The sequence below is a fragment of the Arachis hypogaea genome, chromosome 10, assembly GCF_003086295.3.
Source record: "Arachis hypogaea cultivar Tifrunner chromosome 10, arahy.Tifrunner.gnm2.J5K5, whole genome shotgun sequence".
NCBI classification, from domain to species: domain Eukaryota; kingdom Viridiplantae; phylum Streptophyta; class Magnoliopsida; order Fabales; family Fabaceae; genus Arachis; species Arachis hypogaea.
The window spans coordinates 466,711-488,330 of record NC_092045.1 but is presented as its reverse complement, the minus strand read 5'-3'; the positions used below and the strand labels follow the sequence as shown (position 1 = coordinate 488,330).

The 21,620-nt window shown below is 32.8% G+C and overlaps 1 protein-coding gene across 1 annotated transcript; it reads right to left on the bottom strand.

The window, feature by feature from the left end:
- Positions 1-13,992: 13,992 nt before the first annotated feature.
- On the bottom strand, positions 13,993-19,293 carry LOC112718101 (uncharacterized). Its single transcript, XM_072205704.1, has 5 exons — positions 19,224-19,293; positions 18,650-18,872; positions 17,397-18,319; positions 16,198-17,277; positions 13,993-15,668 (listed from the first exon to the last, which is right to left on the bottom strand). Exons 1-5 carry the CDS (start codon positions 19,291-19,293, stop codon positions 13,993-13,995), a joined length of 3,972 nt encoding a protein of 1,323 aa, XP_072061805.1.
- Between the last annotated feature and the right edge of the window lie 2,327 nt (positions 19,294-21,620).

The window sequence follows — 21,620 nt, the reverse complement described above, 5'->3', positions numbered from 1 at the left end:
TCAACCCACAAAAATTGAAAATGCTGATATATTTATTTATAGAAAAAGAAAATTATCATTTATACTCATGAAATATGTGTTCTATACAATAAAATTATCAAAACACTAAATAATCACATAAAAATTCTAAATTATCCTTATCATCATCCGCATCGTCTTTCTCCTCTCCACTAACCACTTTATCATCCTCATCTGCTCATCACCTTACCACCACCACCACTAACCCCATCCGTTGTCGTCCTCTTTTGCCGTGGGTCCCTCCTTCTCTGTTTCCCTGTCTCGTCTTCGCCGACTAGGACCTTCGCACCATCTCCTGCTTTACCATCGCTAGCAACTCTATAGTCGCAGTGCCCCCTCTCCTCTCTTTACCTAACATGGCTACATTTTCCTCATCATTGAACCAGTGCCGCCAATGGACCACTGCGGTCCCCTTTGCGAACCAAAACTGCGGCGAGCTCTCTCTCTCTCTCTCTCTCTCTCTCTCTCTCTCTCTCTCTCTCTCTCTCTCTCTCTCTCTCTCTCTCTCTAACCACCAAACCCTAATTCACTTGTCCTTTTCCGCTTCTTCCCCTTCTTCTATCCTCTTCAAAAATCAGAGACCTCCAAACCACCATCACAGCTCTGCCATCATCGCCGTTCACACATCCAACAAGAACTGCGACGAACCCGAGCCGTCCTCACTGTCCGAGTCGTTCTTTCTCTCGGTCTAAACCACCACTAGTGAGCCACTTACCAATCTCGCACCTCCTTCACCGAACCCTAACTCAGTCCGTGTTCTCACTCTCTCTTCTACTCCAAGGAGTTGCCGGCGACGTCACCATCATAATTAGCTTCTCAGTCGCCGAAACTTCAAAGCATCTACGGTAGCTAACGTCTCTCTCGTCGAAACAGAACAAGCTCACTCCTACTTCTCAGAGTTTGGCTTAGGTGAAGATTGCTCAATTCGTTCAATTCCTCACATAGCCTGTTTGAGTTTGGCAATTAATTTGTTGCAGGGGCATTAGGTGGTAACACTCTGTTATGAGTTTAATGAAAAGTTAAAAATGATAATGATAAGGGTTATTTGAGATTTTTATGTGATTGTTTAGTATTTGGATAATTTTATTGTATGAAATTCATGTTTCATAAGTATAAATAGTAATTTTCTTTTTTCATGGGTAAATATATCAATGTTTTCAACTTTTGTGAATAGAAAGAGTAGTTTATTTTTTATATATTTAATTAAATTATTTAATATAATATAGGTTAATATTTTAATTATTAATTAAAATATGAGTAATAAACAATTTTTTTAACACTTTTGCAAACTATATTAGAGAGGACACTTCTTTTTTTTTTGTTGTCTACGGTATTCCTCAGTCCGACAGGTCAAAAACAAATCCGTCGCGAATCAGAGCTCCATTTAAGGGTCTGCCGCTGGCTAATGGGTTGCTGTATGCACAAAGCGGGATTCGAATCCTCACACTTGTTTAAGCGGACGAGTGAGTTGACCACTCGACCAACCCAAGTTGGTTAGAGAGAACACTTCTTGATCACATCATTTGTGTTAGTAAATTTATGTCTTTATATTTAGGGTAATTGTTAAGTAGTATTTTTATACTTTATATAACAATAACTTAATAAAAAATAAAATAAATTTCAAATTGACCAAATTTATTTAAATATTAAATAAAATAGCCGAAAAAATTTTAATTCTTACTTCATCTAGAAGCCACCTTTCTTTACTTTGTATTTTTCTTTTGTATCATTTATCTCTTTTTTTTTTCATCACTTTTTCTTTTTTTTATTTAATTTTTTCTTCTTCTTGTGTTGCTTGGTTTTTGTTAGAGAGTTGCCTATGAGATGTTAGGGACTGAAAAAACTCTATGAAAAAATAATAGTTTAATTCTATGTTATTTTATAAACAAATAAAATATAGATGTGTGCTAAATAATTTAATAGACAAATTTGGTCCTGTTAAAAATACTAGTGTAAATAAAGACTAAATTTTAATTGATATAAAAATAGACTTTTTTTAACTGGAATGTCTCTTGTGACTTTGTGATGGCCTCCTGCCAAATTCTATGATAATTAAGAACGAAAAAATGTCGAATTGACCTATAAAGATTTCTGTAGTGGGTAATTGATTTCTGTAGCACTCTTCAATATAATTTTTGGTAATAGATTTTGCCAATAAGTGAGAAAGATCCCAAATAATAAGATTCTAGTTGGTTACTAGGTTCTAATTTTTAAAACCTGATTTTAAATACTGAAAAAAAAAACTCATTAGGCTAACCGTTTACCATAGTTTATTTATTTATCTTTTTAGAAAAAATTATTCCCTAAGACAGTCGTTGTTAAGGTAGTTACTAAGTAGATACATAATAAAGTAACAGAAGTTGAAGTTCTTATGATATATTGTGTATATGCAATTGGGTAGCAAAGTGCACCTACTTGTCTGGTTAAAAGCAAATGTGGATGCAGTTATTGATTTAAGGGACAAATTTAAAGCAAATTAAATTGTGACAATATATTTGTTGATGACATGTTGTTGCATCTCTTTTTCCCATTTATTTAATTCAACTTGTTGCTGATGTTTCTTGACTTTGTTCCATCACTCTGGATGCAAGTGTAGTGTAGTTACATAAAAAGGTCCTCAATTCTCTCATAGCTTGAGTGTAATAACACACAAAGTGCTAATTCCTAATTGGTTCTATGTTTTAGTCAAGACATTCAACTTGTTTGCTTCTTGCTGCTTGCTACTTGCTAATACTATATGTTTATTTGACTCTTCAATTCTTCATAATATTTATAGACTCTAACCAATCCTTAAGGTTGTATTTATTTTTGAAAATCGGACAAAATAAGACATTGAAAATAGGATAAGACAAGACACTGAAAAATAGAGACACAAATTTTTGTGTTTTTGTATTCTGTTTGGTGATAAACTAGAACAGATTATGAAAATTCAATTTATTCTTATTTTTTTCATTTAAAAAATTTGAGATGAAAAATATAATAATAAAAAATATAATCATGAAAAATTAATAAAAATAATAAAAAAATAAAAAATAAATTGTGTTCTTTATTAATGTCTCCGTATTCTTCCTGTCAGGATGGACACAAAATACACTAATTTAGTGTCTCTTGACACATTGTTTCTGTTTATATCTTCTCTGTCAATCACGATTTTATATTTCTGTGTTCTTGTTTCAGTTTTCTGTCTCTGTAAACAAATGCAACCTAAAATCTGTAAACTTTTCTCACCTTTGTATATTCCACCGATTTTGTTTATTTTCTTTTATTGTATTTTTGTTTTTGGGTACAACATGTTAGACTAATTCAAGTATTGCTAAAGTCATGGGGGTAATAAAACCACTTTATATAATTATATAATATAAATATAAATAAGAAAAGTATAGGTAGTATCTCTCTCTCTCTCTCTTAGGATATGAAGAATGGGGTATGAACTTAATTAGCACATACAGCCTTCAATTAGCTTAATTAATCATAACACAATATAATTTATGATTGCTGCTTATTTGCAGGCTATAACTAAAGTCAAATAATCAAATACCTAAAGGAATAAAAGTTAAAAAGACTAAATAAATATATTTTTTAATTAACTTGGAGGAAAGAACTTATAATTTGTTACGTGAGTACTTGACTAATGTTACACTTTTCATTAAAGCTATGGAGTTGATCCATTTCGGTTATATGAAACGGTATCCATGCAAGACAATGTATATTTTGGACTTGCAGTGCTGAGCTGGATCTGATTTCGATCTTAGCCCTCTAACGTGGTTGCAATACACCCTGTTATTATGTAATGAATCTGATCCTCTAATTTTATTTTATTATTTTGACCTCTCCCACCAACCAATAATATATGGATTGAAATCATTAAGACTATGTTATTTGCTATTTTATTATATTTGGTATACAATTATACATACACACAAGTACACATCACAAACAAATGAATAAATTAAAGAATATGCGAGGGAGAATTGAAAAGAATTTGTTTCAGTACAATAAACTAATTAATAAAGCTTTCAATCTTATTGTACCTGTTAAAAGTTAGTAATAAAACTAGCAAAGAACTACACTTGTTTTGAAAACTAGTACAGTAAAACAAACTACTTAACTGTACTAATTAAATCACCATTATTACCCTGATTGTTATTTATGAATGGGCGTATGGCAATTGGCAAATGGTAATATTTTAATGAATGCGTATAGCCGTATACCGGTATACGGTATACGTGCGGTATAATATTTTGTAATTTAATAAAATACAGACAGATAATCATTAAGTCCTCAAAATAACTGGGCAAAGCAACTCCTACAGTATATACCATTATTCCTAAACAATGTAATTAATAATGCGAGATTTATTTGATTTGTATCTTAGGTTATTGGGATATCAATTTTTGCTACATAACTAACAAAGATTTTATCAACTTCTGTCAATTCTTATTTATGCCAATATTTAATAAAAGTATTTTTGTAAAATATTTTTTTTTATGGTTGTATCTCCTGGATGTATCTTTGTGAATGTGTCTCCTGAATGTATCTCCTTATACATATATCTTTTAGTGGAGGTATTTTGATTGGATTGAGAAGGTGAAAACGACATAGAGAAAGCGCCTTGCAGTGGACAGCGGCGATACATATTGCAAGGGAAAGGTGTCGCGGTGGTCCTGGAGAGGAGACAATTGGTTGCAGAGGGCACCGGCACTGCCTAGAGGATCGTTGGGGTGGAGGCCGCGGCGGCGGTACAGACGCGAACAACTGCACACATTCCGAGCAGTGCAACAATTGGCGCGATGCAGCAGCAGCAACTCCATGGGGAGCGGGTTCCACGTGGCGGTGAAGACGATGGTGGTGAAGGCTCCACGGCATGACGACGAAGACGATAGGGCGGAGGGGATGCGACATGGCGATCGCGGAGGCATAATGCCGGCAGTGGTTTTGTGAAGAGCATGCTCGGCATGTTGTGCAAGGGCAACAACAGTGGAGGTAGAGGATACAACACCGACTAATGCCGATGTGAGGGAGAACGCTGGGACGAGTGACGACGACGCAGTTAGGGGTTGTTGCGGAAGAGGATTGGGTGACACCTTCCTGAATTCACGTCGCAGCTCTCTTTGGCGTGGTTATAAATCCTTATAATTAAATTTTTTTTATTAATTTAGGTCAATTTAATGCTAATTGTAATTAAAATATAATAATTAATTATTGTTGACAATAAATTGACAAATAATATATTGGTACCCTATACTTTTTCTTAGAATATAATTGTAGTGATGACCTAAAAACTTGTTAGTATTAAGCATTAGAAATGCATGTTTTGTAACCCATATTAGCACATGGCATGTGCAATAAACATTTTTCTCCATAATTCATATTTGGATCCAAAAAAATTTTATGAGTTAATACTCAAAATGATCTTTAAAATTTGGCCTTCGAAATTTAAATTGATTCAAATTGAACCTCCAAATTTTACGTTAACTCTTTTTCCTATCTCCATAAATGCTAAGTTACACGTTGGCAGTTACTAAACCACGCCGTTTTAGTATTGGCACCTAATCCCTTTCCTAAAACAACGTCGTTTGAGGAATTAAAACATAAATACACCTCAATTTTGAGGATCAAAATACTAAAATAGGGAGACTCTTATTCTTCTTCATTCTCTCGTATGCATAGTGGTGAGAAAGATCAATGTCGTTATTGTAGATTTTCGACGAAACTCGATTTAATCGTTTCGTCATAAATTATTTTCTTGTATGATTTATGCCTCTTTTGCTTTTTCTTTGTAATTTATGAGGGAACGACTAAATCGAACCTCGTCGAAAATCTACAATAACAACATTAACATTTCTCATCACTATACATGTGAGAGAATAAAATTTAAAAACAATATCCCTGTTTCCATGTTTTGATCATGAAACTGAGGTGGAATTTTGTTTTAATCTCTTATTGTCTCAATCGGCATATTTTTAGTGGAAAATGTATCAACACTAAAACAACGTTATTTAGTAATTGATAGCATGTCATTTAACGTTCTAATTAAGTACATCCGTAACGAAGATAAACAAAAGGGCTAACGTGAGTAATCTTGTGAAATTTGGAGATTCAATTTAAATCAATTGAAATTTCGACAACAAAATTAAGATCGAAGTCAAATTTTAGAGATTATTTTGAGTATTCACTCAAAATTTTTACTAACAAAATAGTAGGAACACACGCGCACGTTTTGGCATGTGTGCGTTCATGGCTTATGCTTGATGAACACACTATCTAGTATCTACTACTACCATTTGCTAGTTTTCACGATGATTCATATTTCAGATTTTAATTTCCGTCCGTACTCTTATGAAAGTACAGACACTCAGCATTTACGTCCCCACTACTATACAATCATCTTTGGAACTGAAATTATTATGGTCAACGTAACTCCTAGTTTGTATTTCTTCTACATTCCCACATGTCATTAGATTCATCGTTATATAGTTTAACATTGTTATTTGTGTCACCGTGCAAGTCTTAATTCCATTTTATATAGTTTAATCTCAATGAATTTTAACTCTTTTAAAAAGTATATGCGCACCTTTTCATATAGTTGAAGTCATGTTATATTTACATCTTAGCATTAACTTGCTCTTTATTACTTATTTTATTTAGTATTTGCTCTTTCTTACATTTCAAATGAAATTCACCTGCCATTTAATGTGAATCAGCACGGTATTTAATGTTTTATTTTTACAAAAAAAAAAAAAAAAATATTTTTTTTATAATGAAGACAACTACTATCTAAGTAGGTCCCTTTGTGAATAGCTCTTGAAACTTGGCTTCTTGCATGAATTCTCATTGGTATGCTTGGAAGTTGGAACTCAAAATATTTATTAGGGGTATTGCGGAGAAAGCTCTTGAGTTAATGACATAATATTGGGATAGAGATTTTAACTGGTAAGGTCATTTAAACAACCCTCCTTCACCTTCCATCAATTTAGAACTAAAGCTTCCATGAATATTTGACAAGAAAAATGCTTAATTAGTTATCTACATTATATTTGAACATATGGAATGTGGCGTATGCTTTGGAGATGAAATTAATACCCTAGTTTTTATTAAGGTGGAAATTCAAATGCAGTCGACTTCACGTGAAGTTGATCCTGAGAGCCGTTAGATGATTTAACTGATTTGACTAAATTTTCATCTAACGGTTCTCAGGTATATTTGACTAAATTTTCATCTAACGGCTCTCAGGTATCAACTTCACGTGAAGTCGACTTCACCTGAGTTTTCACCTTTTATTAAGGTATTACGTCTCAACTAATTTCTCATGATGCATTATTTAAACCAAACTAATAAGACATTTTGTTGGCGATTTTGTAAAGTTTAAGTCAGAATTAGGCTTAAAGTGACATTCAGTTGGGCAAGTCTAAACTTGAATACAGAGACAGCATCCACTGTCACAAGTAACATGAACACATCGCTTCGTCTCTAAAATATTGGGAAAAAATTAATATTAAGTTGGAAAGGTACAATTTATCCTTTTTTTCACTTTGTAATAATACAATTAAAACAAAATTGACTCATTTTGGACATGGTATATAACTTCATCTGTCACGTTGAACTCTAAATTTATACTTGAAAGGCACTTCTGCACTTGAGAAATGTGGGGAGATAAACAAATATCCTCCTTACTTATTGAAAATATCCCGGATCAATTGGTAGAAAATGTTCCAAATTTGGACCCTACCAACATTATCTATGAGATAGACTTTTAGTTTTAGGTAGGACAAATAATAAAAAAAGAATTGAAATGGAAAAAACTCTTGATGCAAACACGAGTAGATGTGAGAGCAATTGAAAGTTCCTATCAACGACACAACTCACACAAGGTCCCATAGACCTATAGGACACTAACTTAATGCAATACTACTACATTAGAAAATGAATAGACAATAGTCATAGTAATAGTAATAGCTGTTTTACATGTGCCATTAAATACACTTTTATTTATGATTAGAAGCTACTACTTCATCTACCTGCCTGCTTGTTTTGGTGTGGTCCAAGTCCTCGTGGATTGGTTAGTGGAAAATTGAAATTGACAAGTTTAAATTTTAGAGAAAGTCATTCTCATAAATATCCCATTCTAGAAAGTAAGTCATATGACGAACATTATATCGATATACAATCACTTTTTCAAGTAAAATCTTCAAATCTTTGTCAAATAAAATTCGGTTCTATAATGGAGACATCCTTCTATTATCTTTTTTGATCCACTAATATGTGGCCTGAATAAAGGAAGGAAAAAGAGAGAAATTTTTCTAACACTATCTAACTATCTATTTTCAGAAGCATAATAATACTGTCATTAGCTCTTCTGAAATCCTAAGAAATAGGACGATATGCTCATTAATACACCAACATTTTCTAACTATATTAGTGTTGAGGAGAAACTTAAGACCTGTTTAGTTTTCATTTTTATATTTCAGTTTTTTCTTGTTTATAAAATTTTGAAGGAAAAAAATAGTAAAATATAAAAGATACTTTTTCCCCTTTATAAATCCCAAACAAGGGAGGAGGAGGAGGAGAGAATCCAAAAATGCCTTATATTTTCTATATCTGGCTTCTCGAATTGTATTTAAATGAACTTAACCGGCCAAAGTGACATCATCATGCAACCTTTCTACTACTACTGTGCAGAAAACAGACCTAATGGATACCTGATTCTGCTTTGTTAACAAATAAGTTCAATTTGCATGTTTCTTTTTCCTCTTTTGGTTGAACAAATGCAGTGTAACCAAGAAAAGCAAAAACTAATATACCTTCACAGTTCACAATATTTACAATCTATTCCTGGTTGAAAACAAAACTGAAGAAAGCTGTATGCACAGGAATTTATTAACACTACTTTATAATTTTATATACAATCTAAAAGTAATTTCATATACAAATAGTGACAACAAACAAGATCTCTGGCCTTAAGTTCCCATGAACCATACCCCCTTCATAAAGGAAATATCATCTCCAAGATAAACAAAAATACCTGAAGCGAATGACTATCAATCCAAATTCTATTGAACTACATCAACTTATAACAATGGCTGCAAATTGCAATTGACCTACACCCAATAACCAAATTCAAACTAGACATCCTTTTAATAAGAACTAGTGGAATACCCGGGCTACGCCCGGACTAAATATTAATCTATTACAAAAATTTAGTTTTACTTATATGTTGATACTAAGAATTATACTTTCGTAAGATTTAAAGTTTTTAATATAATAATTATTTGTACAATTTATAAGACTGTTTTATTATCGCTTATATAGACTATAATAAATAGCTTTATAGGTATTTATCTAAAGTTTATGTAAAAACTGAAATTAAAAGGTATTTATTTATAGTATATCAGAATTATTTATACAATATATAAGATTGTTTTATTTTTGTTTGTACAGAGTAAATAATTAAAAACTGAATTTTTTTTTTTACATTTTAGTCAAACAGACAAAATTAATGTAGTGAAACTTTTTTTTATATTAATAGATCCTATTGTATAGTCTAAATTACTCGCGGTTGGTGTGTTTAATACTTTTAATGGTATTTATCTAAAGTTTATCTAAAAAAGAGATTCATATATTTTAATGGAAACAAATTGCACGATCATAATATCAAAAAAAAATTAAGTGATTAAACTTTTTTGATATATTGATATATAATTCGGTTAATAAAAATATTTAAAAGGTAACCTTTAAAACAATTTTTATTAGCATTCTTTAATACGACGTTAGAATCACTTTTACGATTCGTGCCTTGTTTAAAAAAAAATATATACATAAAAGGCATTTTATTAAAAATTGCTTAGATTAAAAAACCATTCACAATAATATGTTCCTGCTGTCTAATGTTTTCATTAACGTTTTTTTAATTTTTGAAGAGAATTAGACACCATAATAATTTTAATGAGATATATATAAAAGAATAAAGGTTATCATGTCTAGTTAAATATGTAAAATAAATAAAGTATAATCGTACATGAGTAAAATATATTCCCAAAATTATATATATTTTTTATGTTAAATTAAATTGTGAGACAGATTTTTATGAAACGTAGTTATCTAAATACTTATCAAATATTTAGCAATATTCAATTAAAAAATTGTAATTATAACGTGAAATAATTATTTATAATTCTCTATGTCGCATCTCATTTATAGAATATAAATTTATGTTTTATAAATAAAATTATTGTTAGATATATAGGGTTTTTTCATTGTGTAAACATGAATATGTTATATTAATCTTAAAAAATATATTAGGTTCAATTACAAATAGTTATGGATAAATAAACAATAGAAAAAATAAAAAATGCAACTTATATGTTTGAATGATAAATTTTCTTAAATGGTAATTTTTAGAGTATACTTTAACAAATTAAATTAATAATTAACTAAACGCGTATACGAATAATGTTTTATAATTTTTAAGTATAATTTGAATAACAGATGTTATCATTTTGAGTCATAAATAAATATTTTTAAGCATATATTTATTTTTCAAAAAATTGATACTATCATGTACTTTAACAGATTGTGTTTTATTTTAAAACAGGTTAAATTTGTACTATTTAATAAGCGCATTAGAAATACTTTTACAATTTGTACCTTGTTAAAACAAATGTCTACATAAAAAAGTATATATACAATAGTGTCTATTTATATAAAAAAGTTCCACTACATTAATTTTGATCTGTATGACTAAAATGTAAAAATTTTTTAAACTTGATTATGCTCGGTGGATTTATATAATATAAGTATTATATATTACATTACCATTTAGAAAGAAATGGAAAGGCGTTAAAGATGATTTATATTAAAAATAATATACCCGTTATCTATCCTATAATTATAATTATGTGATCTCATTAAATAGTTGCCCACTTCACATAGAGTGAGACATTTGAATTCTTATCTATTCATTAAATTTGAATTTATTGCAACCCGCCCGCCCCCACCAACTACAACAGTCTTCTTCTCCAAATATTTCACAAAACATATCAATCTAATAATCTTAAAAAAAAAAAACCATGGGCATCAGAAAACCAAAAGCAAGGGAAAAAGGGTACTGGCACCACTTGCTTCTGGCTGCCAGGTTCAATTTGTCTGGTGTTGTAGCTTAACTCACTGTTGCTTCACACAGTTAATATTGGGGGCACAAATTTTTTAGGATCTAGTTAATCTATAGATGACGATTTCTATGGCTGTTGGAATATGATTGAATCCTTCCGTCGAATCCATTACTGCTCCAGTCTTCGTGAAACGTCTAGATCGGGATCAGGTACTATGTCTTCAAGTATAAACATATTAAATATTAGAAATATAATTTTCGATTGTTTAACTGCTGATTTTAAATCTACTACAACTGAATACATTTAAATAATTTCTTATATGAAATACATAATGGGATTGTATTTGGCGTTGATAGCTGACATTTCTTGGTGCGGTGACAGTGTTTAAGAAAATCAGAAGCTTTGTTACTTTTTTATGCATCAAGAATTGCAATCTCCTGCGTTAGCGTTTCCATGTGGGATGACCGCGCTTTGAGAAGGTTGGTGGAAGGTAGCCGAATGGGTAGGGACTTTAATTTCCAAGAGAAGCTCGCTCCATCCGCTCTTTGGGGCAAAGGTCGCCGAAATGGGTAGAATCCGATTCAAAAAGATTTGGTTCGAGATGTATGTAAGTATACCACGGCCATCTGATACATATAGTACATGTAATTTTGCTAGTAGTTAAATCATATATTTCTAGCTGGAAACTTCATGGTAGTTTGCTATTAGATATAATTCCTAATTAATGAATAAGACCATTTAAGCATACAGACACATCGAAAGTAACTATGTCTGTGTTAAGGATTACATTTTTTTCTTATCTAGTCTTCTTTGATATTAGCTAGTATGATAACTATAACTTCGAATACAATCTCCCAACCATGATGGCATTTGAATTGGTTGTTTCTGCGGGTTCCATAAGAATATATATACTTGAATTCAAGCTTAATTGGTTTATAACTTTAACTTAGTTCATCATTTGTCTGTTATTATTCATATATTGACATGTATTTAGGTGCTCCTTGATTATCATGTTTTTATCCAATTGGGTATACTCAATCAAATCTTGTAATAAACTACAACTGCTAACTATGGAACAGTGGATCAAGCTGAATGTAAAAATTGCTAACTATGGCTGTGGTAGGTTTCTGAAAGCAAAGGACTTTGACATTGAGAAGACTATTCAAATGTGGGAAGACATGTTAAGGTGGAGAAAAGAATATGGAACTGATACCATCCTTCAGGTTAATGCTATGACTTTATGAATCTAAAAAACTTAGTAAAAGTTTCAACTTTCAATGGATGCTTCAAAGTGTTGGAGATTAATTACTTCAGTCCTGCCAATTTTTTTTTCTCTTTTTCGAAGGTGTCGGTTAAATATTCCCGGGTTTCTGTTAAGGGAGGATAGAATTAATTTATATAAGGGAAGAGTAAAAACACTTAAAAAAATAACTTATTTGCTACACTGTTATATTTAAAATATTTCTTACAATTATCTAATCTTGGGTTGTTGTGAACCTTAGTATAAATGTTTGACTTATATATATCATCTTAGTATAAATGTTTGACTTCAATAAATATCATCTTTATAGTTGGTACAAAATGAATACAGGATAACACTCACTGAATCTGTGAATCTGAATCATATATTGATTCATGAATTGAAGGGATTGACCTCTCTAGAGTAGATGATAGACGGATTCTTAAATGAGTACATAAAAGTGGGTACTAATTTTATTCAAGATACTCACCCATTCACAGATCCCACCTACTTTTATGACAGAAAACTTGTGCTATAGAACAATTTTTTCGGTTGATGAAGTAAAATAGGTTACTGTAAGTTTTTACTGTTATACAGATTCATATACTCTTTGTATGATTTGTATATTTTAGCATTAGCATGGATTCTGTGCTTGGTTGGAAGCTATTTCCTAATTGTTCATGAATTTTCACAGTATGTGCAGCTTATCTATTATGGAATTCCTTTGCATTTAGTAGTGTTGCAACCCATGGCTGCTGATTAATGTAGTAGAATAATATTTTGCTCTTATCTAGTCTTATTTGATATTATCTAGTATGAAAACTATCACTTTGAACAAAATCTTTCAACTATGTTGGCATTTGAATTGAATGTTTGTGTGGGTTCCATAAGTTTTTTTTTTTTAAATTTAAGCACGACTGATTTATAACTTTAGCTTAGTATTTGTTGAATAATCATGTCTTCTATTTTACTGAATATAACATGTATTTTGGGTGCTCCCTAATTATGATATTTTGATCCAATTGGGTACACTGCCACAAATCTTATAATACACTACAAATGATAACTATGGGAAGGTGGATCAAGCTATTTAATTGGAAGCTATTTCCTAAATATTCAAGGATTTCCGTGGTATGTATTTGGACATCAAGTCTAATTATTTTCCTAATCAAAGGGATGGTACAATGAAATTAAATTTGTTCTATAGAGGTATATAAATTAGATTGCACAGATCCAACTGTCATTAGTTTGTTATACTGAAATTGTGTCGGTAGCTAACTGAGAGTTATACAGGGTCTCGATGGGCATTATTTGTAACACTACTCATTTGTTTGACTTTAGGGTGGGGCTATAATGAGGACATCAGATTGCATATCACCCCAATAAACCTTCTAGCTGGACAATAAAGGTAATATAGTTCCTATAATGCAAAACATATTTTTCAGAATAGTTTTACTTTGGTTAAATCCTGCCAAAGGCACTGATTGTATACTGGTTTAGTTCTCTACACCTAAAATGGCTTTTTAAGAAAATTGTAACATGAAACAACAACTTAGTTGGTAGGAGCAAGTACCTCGTTTGTGTAACCAATGACTGCTGGATCTTTTCCTGGAATACTTGTAATGTTCAACATATGTTTCTGAATACTTCTTTGAAAACGACATTCTCTGTTTCTTTCTTTTGATCATCATCATGACACAACAAAATCTTGAGTCCTTCCTTATTTGTCACCCTGGAGATAGCAACATAGAGCTGGCCATGTGTGAATACGGGTTTCTTCAATATTAACCCAACCTTTGATAATGACTGACCTTGGCTCTTGTTTATAGTCATCGCGTATGAAACCATAATAGGAAATTGTCTCCGTTGGAATTTGAATGGTATTCGATGGTCAGAAGGACTTAGTGTCATCCTTGGTATAAACACTTTCTGCCCCTTATTCTTGCCCGCACACGTTCGTGCTTCAATTATGTGTTTTCCAAGTTTAGTAACAACCAATCGTGTTCCATTGCACAATCCTGCGGAGTGGTCAATGTTTCTTAACAGCATAATTGGTGTTCCAACTTTTAGTGTTAACTCATGGTTAGGGACACCTGAGCACTTGATTGTGTTTAGGAGTTCAGGAGTGTGTATTGAAGCCAATAAATCGTTATTAGGCTCTGTGGGACATGCCTTATCAGAGCTCAAATATGTTTGCGCTTCAGCCGGATTTAAACTCATCATGTAGTTGTTGATCTCATCAACTAACTGTAGTGTTGGTGCAAGGATAGCTCGATCTTCAATCTGTTGGTCAATATTTCTTCCTGAAAAGCTTTCAGGATAAGTTACTCTACATATTGCTTCAATTGGGTCTACCCAATCGGAAACCAATATGTCATCGGGAATGACAACCTTTTCACCTGTATTCGATCGTGACCCTTGGCTGCCATCACCAATACTGAGTATCCAATCAGCAAATTCTTTCAACTCAGATGACCTTGAATTTAAATCACTTGATTTTAAGCGCATGTTCTTTGAAAGTGTCAAAAGCTTGCAGTCATCCCACAAGTATGATGAGTTGATAGTGGCATTGACTATTTCTTGCCTAGACCCTTTCGGGATGACTGGAAGTATTTGGCGAAAATCTCCCCCAAAAACAATTGTCTTGCCTCCAAATGGCTGCTCCAAGCTATCTTTGTTATTGAACCTTAATATGTCACGCATGGTCCTATCAAGAGCTTCAATACAGAATCTATTTACCATAGGTGCCTCATCCCAAATTATCAACTTTGTCTTAATCAAAAGCTCAGCTAGTGCACTCCCTTGCTTAATATTGCATGTTGAGAATTCATCTATGTTAAGCGGTATTGCGAAACGTGAGTGAGCTGTCCTGCCTCCAGGCAACAAAAGTGATGCTATCCCGCTAGATGCAACTGTTAGAACAATATGTGATCTAGACCTCAATGCAGAAGCTAGTGTCTTCCAAACAAATGTTTTTCCTGTCCCACCGTACCCATAAAGGAAAAATACTCCACCTTTGCCGGTTTGAACTGCAGTGATGACTTTGTTATATACTTCTTTTTGTTCATCAGTTAATAGTCCTAAGTAGGTTACATGCTCTGCAGCTAGTTTTTGCCGATCATATCTGAGTTCATCGCAAATTAACCTATTCATGCCATTGGGATACAATAAATTGTTACATTGGTTTGTATCTGGCATTGGCATTGGTGGAAAATCTTTCAGACTTTTGTTGTATTTGTTAAGTATATTCTCAATCTCCATTAGGGTCAAATCTTTGATCTCGGCCTCTGTGAGGATTAACTCTGTGTACATAATAGCAACATATATGTCAAATCATGTATATGATTAAGAAAAAATTGTTAACTCAAATCGTAAACACTTGCAAAACCTTGCTTCAAACAATTGGTCAAATTTTTTGAAATTTTATTTTCTTTAATAAAGTGAATCTAATAAAATGAGTCCAAATCACTAATAAATCTAATACCATGTCTATTAAATCTTATTTTCATATCCTCTTTATTCATACTATTTATTATTAATTATGAAGTTATATGTTTAAGCAAGCCATAGCTAGTTGTACATAAATTGATATACACTTGTATTTTAAAATTTCTACCAATAAATATGTAGCTGTTAATTCTTATGTCATAATTAATCACACTATTCTTATAATGCCACAAAGTTTATATATACCTTGATTATCGAGTAGTCTCCTCTGTCTATGAAGTATGTCATCACATAATAAAGTCCATGTTTCTTCCCATACATGTTCGGGTCTGTCCATTGAATTGGAAAATAACAATGTAGCAAAAAGATTCCTCAAGTATGTACCTGAGCCCCAATAACTTGCTTCCACTATTGCTTCAACATATTCCTTATCATCATCTAAAAGACCACGTGCATAACATGCATCTTTGAATGATGAGTATACAACACCGTCTATAGTTCGAATGTCTTCATAGCAAGTTGGTCCCCTAACGCAATTGAGTAGTAGCCTTAGGTAATATCTCTCACCAGATCCAGGAGGCACAAAGAAGATTCTTCCAATTACAGCATGGCTCTTCCGAGGCAACCACACCCTTTCCTTTGCCTTCCACACAAAATGTGTAGGAAATTCTGCAAAAGTGAGCGACCTTGCTTCTGAGTAGATCTTGTTGGCTTGAAACCAACCGAGAAACATAGACTCCTTAACAGATGCTTCTCGGATCACATCATCGAGCTTTTCATTATCTTTAAAGATCAAGTTTTGTTCATCGGGTAAGTGAAATCCTAGACGAACAACCGAGGGATCCCTGTAGTGTATGTTGTAACCAAAGATCCTCCAAGCAGCTTCACACGGAGAAATATACCTGCAATCATAGTACATACTGACTTCATCATAGTCATCCATGTTCTCTTTGTCTGCAGCACTTTTATAAAATGAAGCCGTTACACGGTCATGACCTTTGTTCACATATTTGAACAAATACTTAATAGATCTTGACTGGTTACACCACTCAACATTAATATGGGCACCATATCTCATGAGTAGAAACCTATTGTGTGGTACAACATAACGATTGTCAAGATCGACTCCTAATTTGTTGATAGTCTTTCCATCTTCTCTTCGTCGGTATACCGGGTACCCATCATCGTCGATAGTAGTATTCTCAACAAACTTCTTAGGGAAGTGTCGAATGCATTTAGAATTTTCCATACATGGTGAATCTTTCCTTGCCACTCCACATGGACCGTGCATCATGTGCTTTTCGACTGCATCAAAGTATTCCGGGTCTATCTTTTTATCGGGTATCTCAGCTGATATAATCTTATCAATATCTTCGGCAGTGGGAAATTTGTCATCCTTGTGTAAGAATAGTAGAATGTGTGCATGTGGTAACCCACGTTTCTGGAATTCGATTGTGTATACCACTGCAAGATTCATAATGAAAAATTCAAATCCATGACAAATAGACTATCATACATAAAACATTACAGCTATTGCTATTGGAAACTTGAACCATGACATAATTGGTTTTGATTGGACATACCTGCAGCAACTCTACCAAAAACTTTGTTTGCTCGTACATCTTTAATTAGTGTATCTAATTTTGCCTTGAAAACCCTACAAATAATGTCGGGTCGATCTTGTGGATTCAGCTCTCTATTGTTCAAAAAGTCTTCAACCTCAGGCCACTTCGGATTGCACGTGAAGGTTATGAAGAGGTCTGGATAACCAACAACCTTACATATTGCCATTGCATCCTGATAGTTTTGTATCATGTATCTTGGTCCACCTGTGAATGACGAAGGCAATATTATACGCTTGCCACATGATGACGGCGTTGTTTCTCCATTCAGTACTGCTTCCTTTACTCCCTTGTACATCTCACACCTTAATTTCTCTTGGTCACTGCGTATGTAGTTTAGCCTTGATGACTCAATCATGGAGTACCCATCAACCAAAAACTGTTGAAAGAGTCTTCTTGAGTATAACAGTGGAGATCCGTCGGCTAGTCTTTCTTGTATACGAAAAGCAAAAAATTCTCTCATCGACACCTCCTGTCGTCCTTTACCACGGTTATGGTGTCTTTTGTTTAGCGGTATATCTTCCTTGTATCCATCCTCGCCATAAGGAAATAGCAGGGGATATTGTAATCCCAGATATGCTGGATTGAGTTGATTAATCCTTTGTAATCTTCCGCTCTGTGTCTCCACAACAATGTCTCTGTCTGTCTTGTCAATGTCAAAATCACCGACAATCAATGCAGCAACCTCATCTGTTGATGGTAAGTTATATCTTCTACCATCCTTTCCCCTTTTTCCCAATAGTCTAAGTTTAATTGTTGAATTTGATTCTTTGCCCATTGAATCCCTAACCATGCGGAATGCCTTCACCAACACATTCTTTTCATCCAGCATCTTCTTAAGATCTCTTACAATGTCTTCATCTATGTTTTTGTTATCTTCACCCCTGCATGTTTTAAATAATGTCAAGTTTTTTAAACAACGCTCAATTATATAAGGTTAATTAGTTTGATCTAAACCCTTGAAAATATTTTAAGTAAAATAAAAAGGTTATAGATACTTGCCTGATAGCTGACATCCGGTTGTGCACCTCATTTTGTGAATCAACTATGTATAATTGGGCAAATTTCGCATTATTCCTTCTGGTGGAATTAGGCTACCTATTAGATGGTAGTTTTCGCCACAAAGAATGAATGTAGGTGGACCTCTAGAAGTATTTATACCGCGGTCTATTTTGGCACCCATTGAAGTGAATTGAAACATGCTATTATATGACCTGATGTTATCACGAAAATGCTTGCTCTTGGGGTTATTATTGAACAACTCATACAAAACTTTTGGTGCTTCTGGTAGGTGTGGCAGTTGGACTTGACCTCCTTTACAACACATCGTAAATTTTGGTTGGTCTGTGTTATAACTTTTGTTTATCCTTTCATCGTACCAAAAAAGGGCAAAGCAGTGTTCGCATATATACATTGCATCTCCCATGTGCAAATACTCTAAAATTTCAATATTAACATGAACGGAAAAATCCATTAATTACATGCATAAATATAATTTGCAGTTTTAATAATAAATTGATCCTTTGAATATCTCTCAACATACCCTTGCTTGCCTGCTCCTTACAACTGGCAACTCTAGCATCCCTTGTTGAAGCCCTTCCACTATGTCATGCATTGGAAGATCATTTCATTATTAGAACGGCTTTGACAAAATTTAATATATATTATTAAATATCTTTCCCTAATTCTGATGTATATTGCTAAGAATGGCTTAAATTTTGTAGTTAAGTGAACTTGTAAACTATTCAGTTTTTGGATAGTGAAATTCATAGCCATTTAATATCGTACCTTTGTTATTTTCTTGTCGATGTATGACAGTGATTCCTATTTTGCGAGTCCTTGACTGCTCTGCATCCATTTTACAATGGGGCAAAAAGCGGTTCTTCATTATTTATAAACGGATATGACAAAAATATCTAACACATATAATAAACTAATCTTGGTTGATATTGAGTTTAGGACCATACATCAATGCTTAAGTGTCATATATTCTATATCTATTTAGTATTTAGGGGGTTTAAATTCTCTGGTTGTAACTTTTAAACCTCATATATGAATTTAGTAGTTTTCATGATTTTGAAGTTTTATTCCACAAACAAAGATTAAGGCGTAGGCCTTATAGTTTCGCATATTAATGTAGGCAAATGCAGATCGGACATATTGAGCGGAGTCGTTGAAGCTGGCAACTTGGGTAGAGTTAAAGGGCACAGAGTTAATATCTCCAAGGGCTTCGAGATTTACATATAGACATATGCTAATGCGGTAAGATTGACCATTTAGCATATATTTCTAGCTGGAAACTTCATGGTAGTTTGCTATTAGATATAATTCCTAATTAATGAATAAGACCATTTAAGCATACAAACACATCGACAGTAACTATGTCTGTGTTAAGGATTACATTTTTTCTTATCTAGTCTTCTTTGATATTAGCTAGTATGATAACTATAACTTCGAATACAATCTCCCAACCATGATGGCATTTGAATTGGTTGTTTCTGCGGGTTCCATAAGAATATATATACTTGAATTTAAGCTTAATTGGTTTATAACTTTAACTTAGTTCATCATTTATTTATTATTATACATATATTCACATGTATTTAGGTGCTCCTTGATTATCATGTTTTGATCCAATTGGGTATACTCAATCAAATCTTGTAATAAACTACAACTGCTAACTATGGAACAGTGGATCAAGCTGAATGTAAAAATTGCTAACTATGGCTGTGGTAGGTTTCTGAAAGCAAAGGACTTTGACATTGAGAAGACTATTCAAATGTGGGAAGACATGTTAAGGTGGAGAAAAGAATATGGAACTGATACCATCCTTCAGGTTATGCTATGACTTTATGAATCTAGAAAACTTAGTAAAAGTTTCAACTTTCAATGGATGCTTCAAAGTGTTGGAGATTAATTACTTCAGTCCTGCCAATTTTTTTCTCTTTTTCGAAGGTGTCGGTTAATATTCCCGGGTTTCTGTTAAGGGAGGATAGAATTAATTTATATAAGGGAGGAGTAAAACACTTAAAAAAATAACTTATTTGCTACACTGTTATATTTAAAATATTTCTTACAATTATCTAATCTTGGGTTGTGTGACCTTAGTATAATGTTTGACTTATATATATCATCTTAGTATAAATGTTTGACTTCAATAAATATCATCTTTAAGTTGGTACAAATGAATACAGGATAACACTCACTGACTCTGTGAATCTGAATCATATATTGATTCATGAATTGAAGGGATTGACCTCTCAGAGTAGATGATAGACGGATTCTTAAATGAGTACATAAAAGTGGGTATAATTTTATTCAAGATACTCACCCATTCACAGATCCACTACTTTATGACAGAAAACTTGTGCTATAGAACAATTTTTTCGGTTGATGAAGTAAAATAGGTTACTGTAAGTTTTTACTGTTATACAGATTCATATACTCTTTGTATGATTTGTATATTTTAGCATTAGCATGGATTTGTGCTTGGTTGGAAGCTATTTCTAATTGTTCATGAATTTTCACAGTATGTGCAGCTATTATTGTGGAATTTCTTTGCGTTTAGTAGTGTTGCAACCCATGTGCTGATATGTAGTAGAATAATATTTTGATCTTATCTAGTCTTATTTGATATTATCTAGTATGAAAACTATCACTTTGAACAAAATCTTTCAACTATGTTGGCATTTGAATTGAATGTTTGTGTGGGTTCCATAAGTTTTTTTTTTTTTAATTTAAGCACGACTGATTTATAACTTTAGCTTAGTATTTGTTGAATAATCATGTCTTCTATTTTACTGAATATAACATGTATTTTGGGTGCTCCCTAATTATGATATTTTGATCCAGTTGGGTACACTGCCACAAATCTTATAATACACTACAAATGATAACTATGGGAAGTGGATCAAGCTATTTATTGGAAGCTATTTCCTAAATATTCAAGGATTTCCGTGGTATGTATTTGGACATCAAGTCTAATTATTTTCTAACATATAGACATATGCTAATGCGGTAAGATTGAGCAGAGTGGTAAAAAATGGCAAATTGGGAAGAGTTGGAAGGCACAAAGTCAGTGTCTCTGTGGGAGGCATAGGTGAAAGGGAAATTGAGAGAAAGAATGATCGGCCAAGGATGGAGACCAAGGTTAGTACTTCGTTTACATACAAATTTGATAAGTTA

Coding starts and splice junctions, on each gene's coding strand:
- LOC112718101 (XM_072205704.1), bottom strand. CDS start 19,293: ATGGATGCAGAGCAGTCAAGGACTCGCAAAATAGGAATCACTGTCATA. Junction 18,320..18,649: donor CATTTTCGTGATAACATCAG/GTCATATAATAG, acceptor TAAAACATGCAG/GGGTGAAGATAACAAAAACA. Junction 15,669..16,197: donor AGCAAGTTATTGGGGCTCAG/GTACATACTTGA, acceptor TTATGTACACAG/AGTTAATCCTCACAGAGGCC.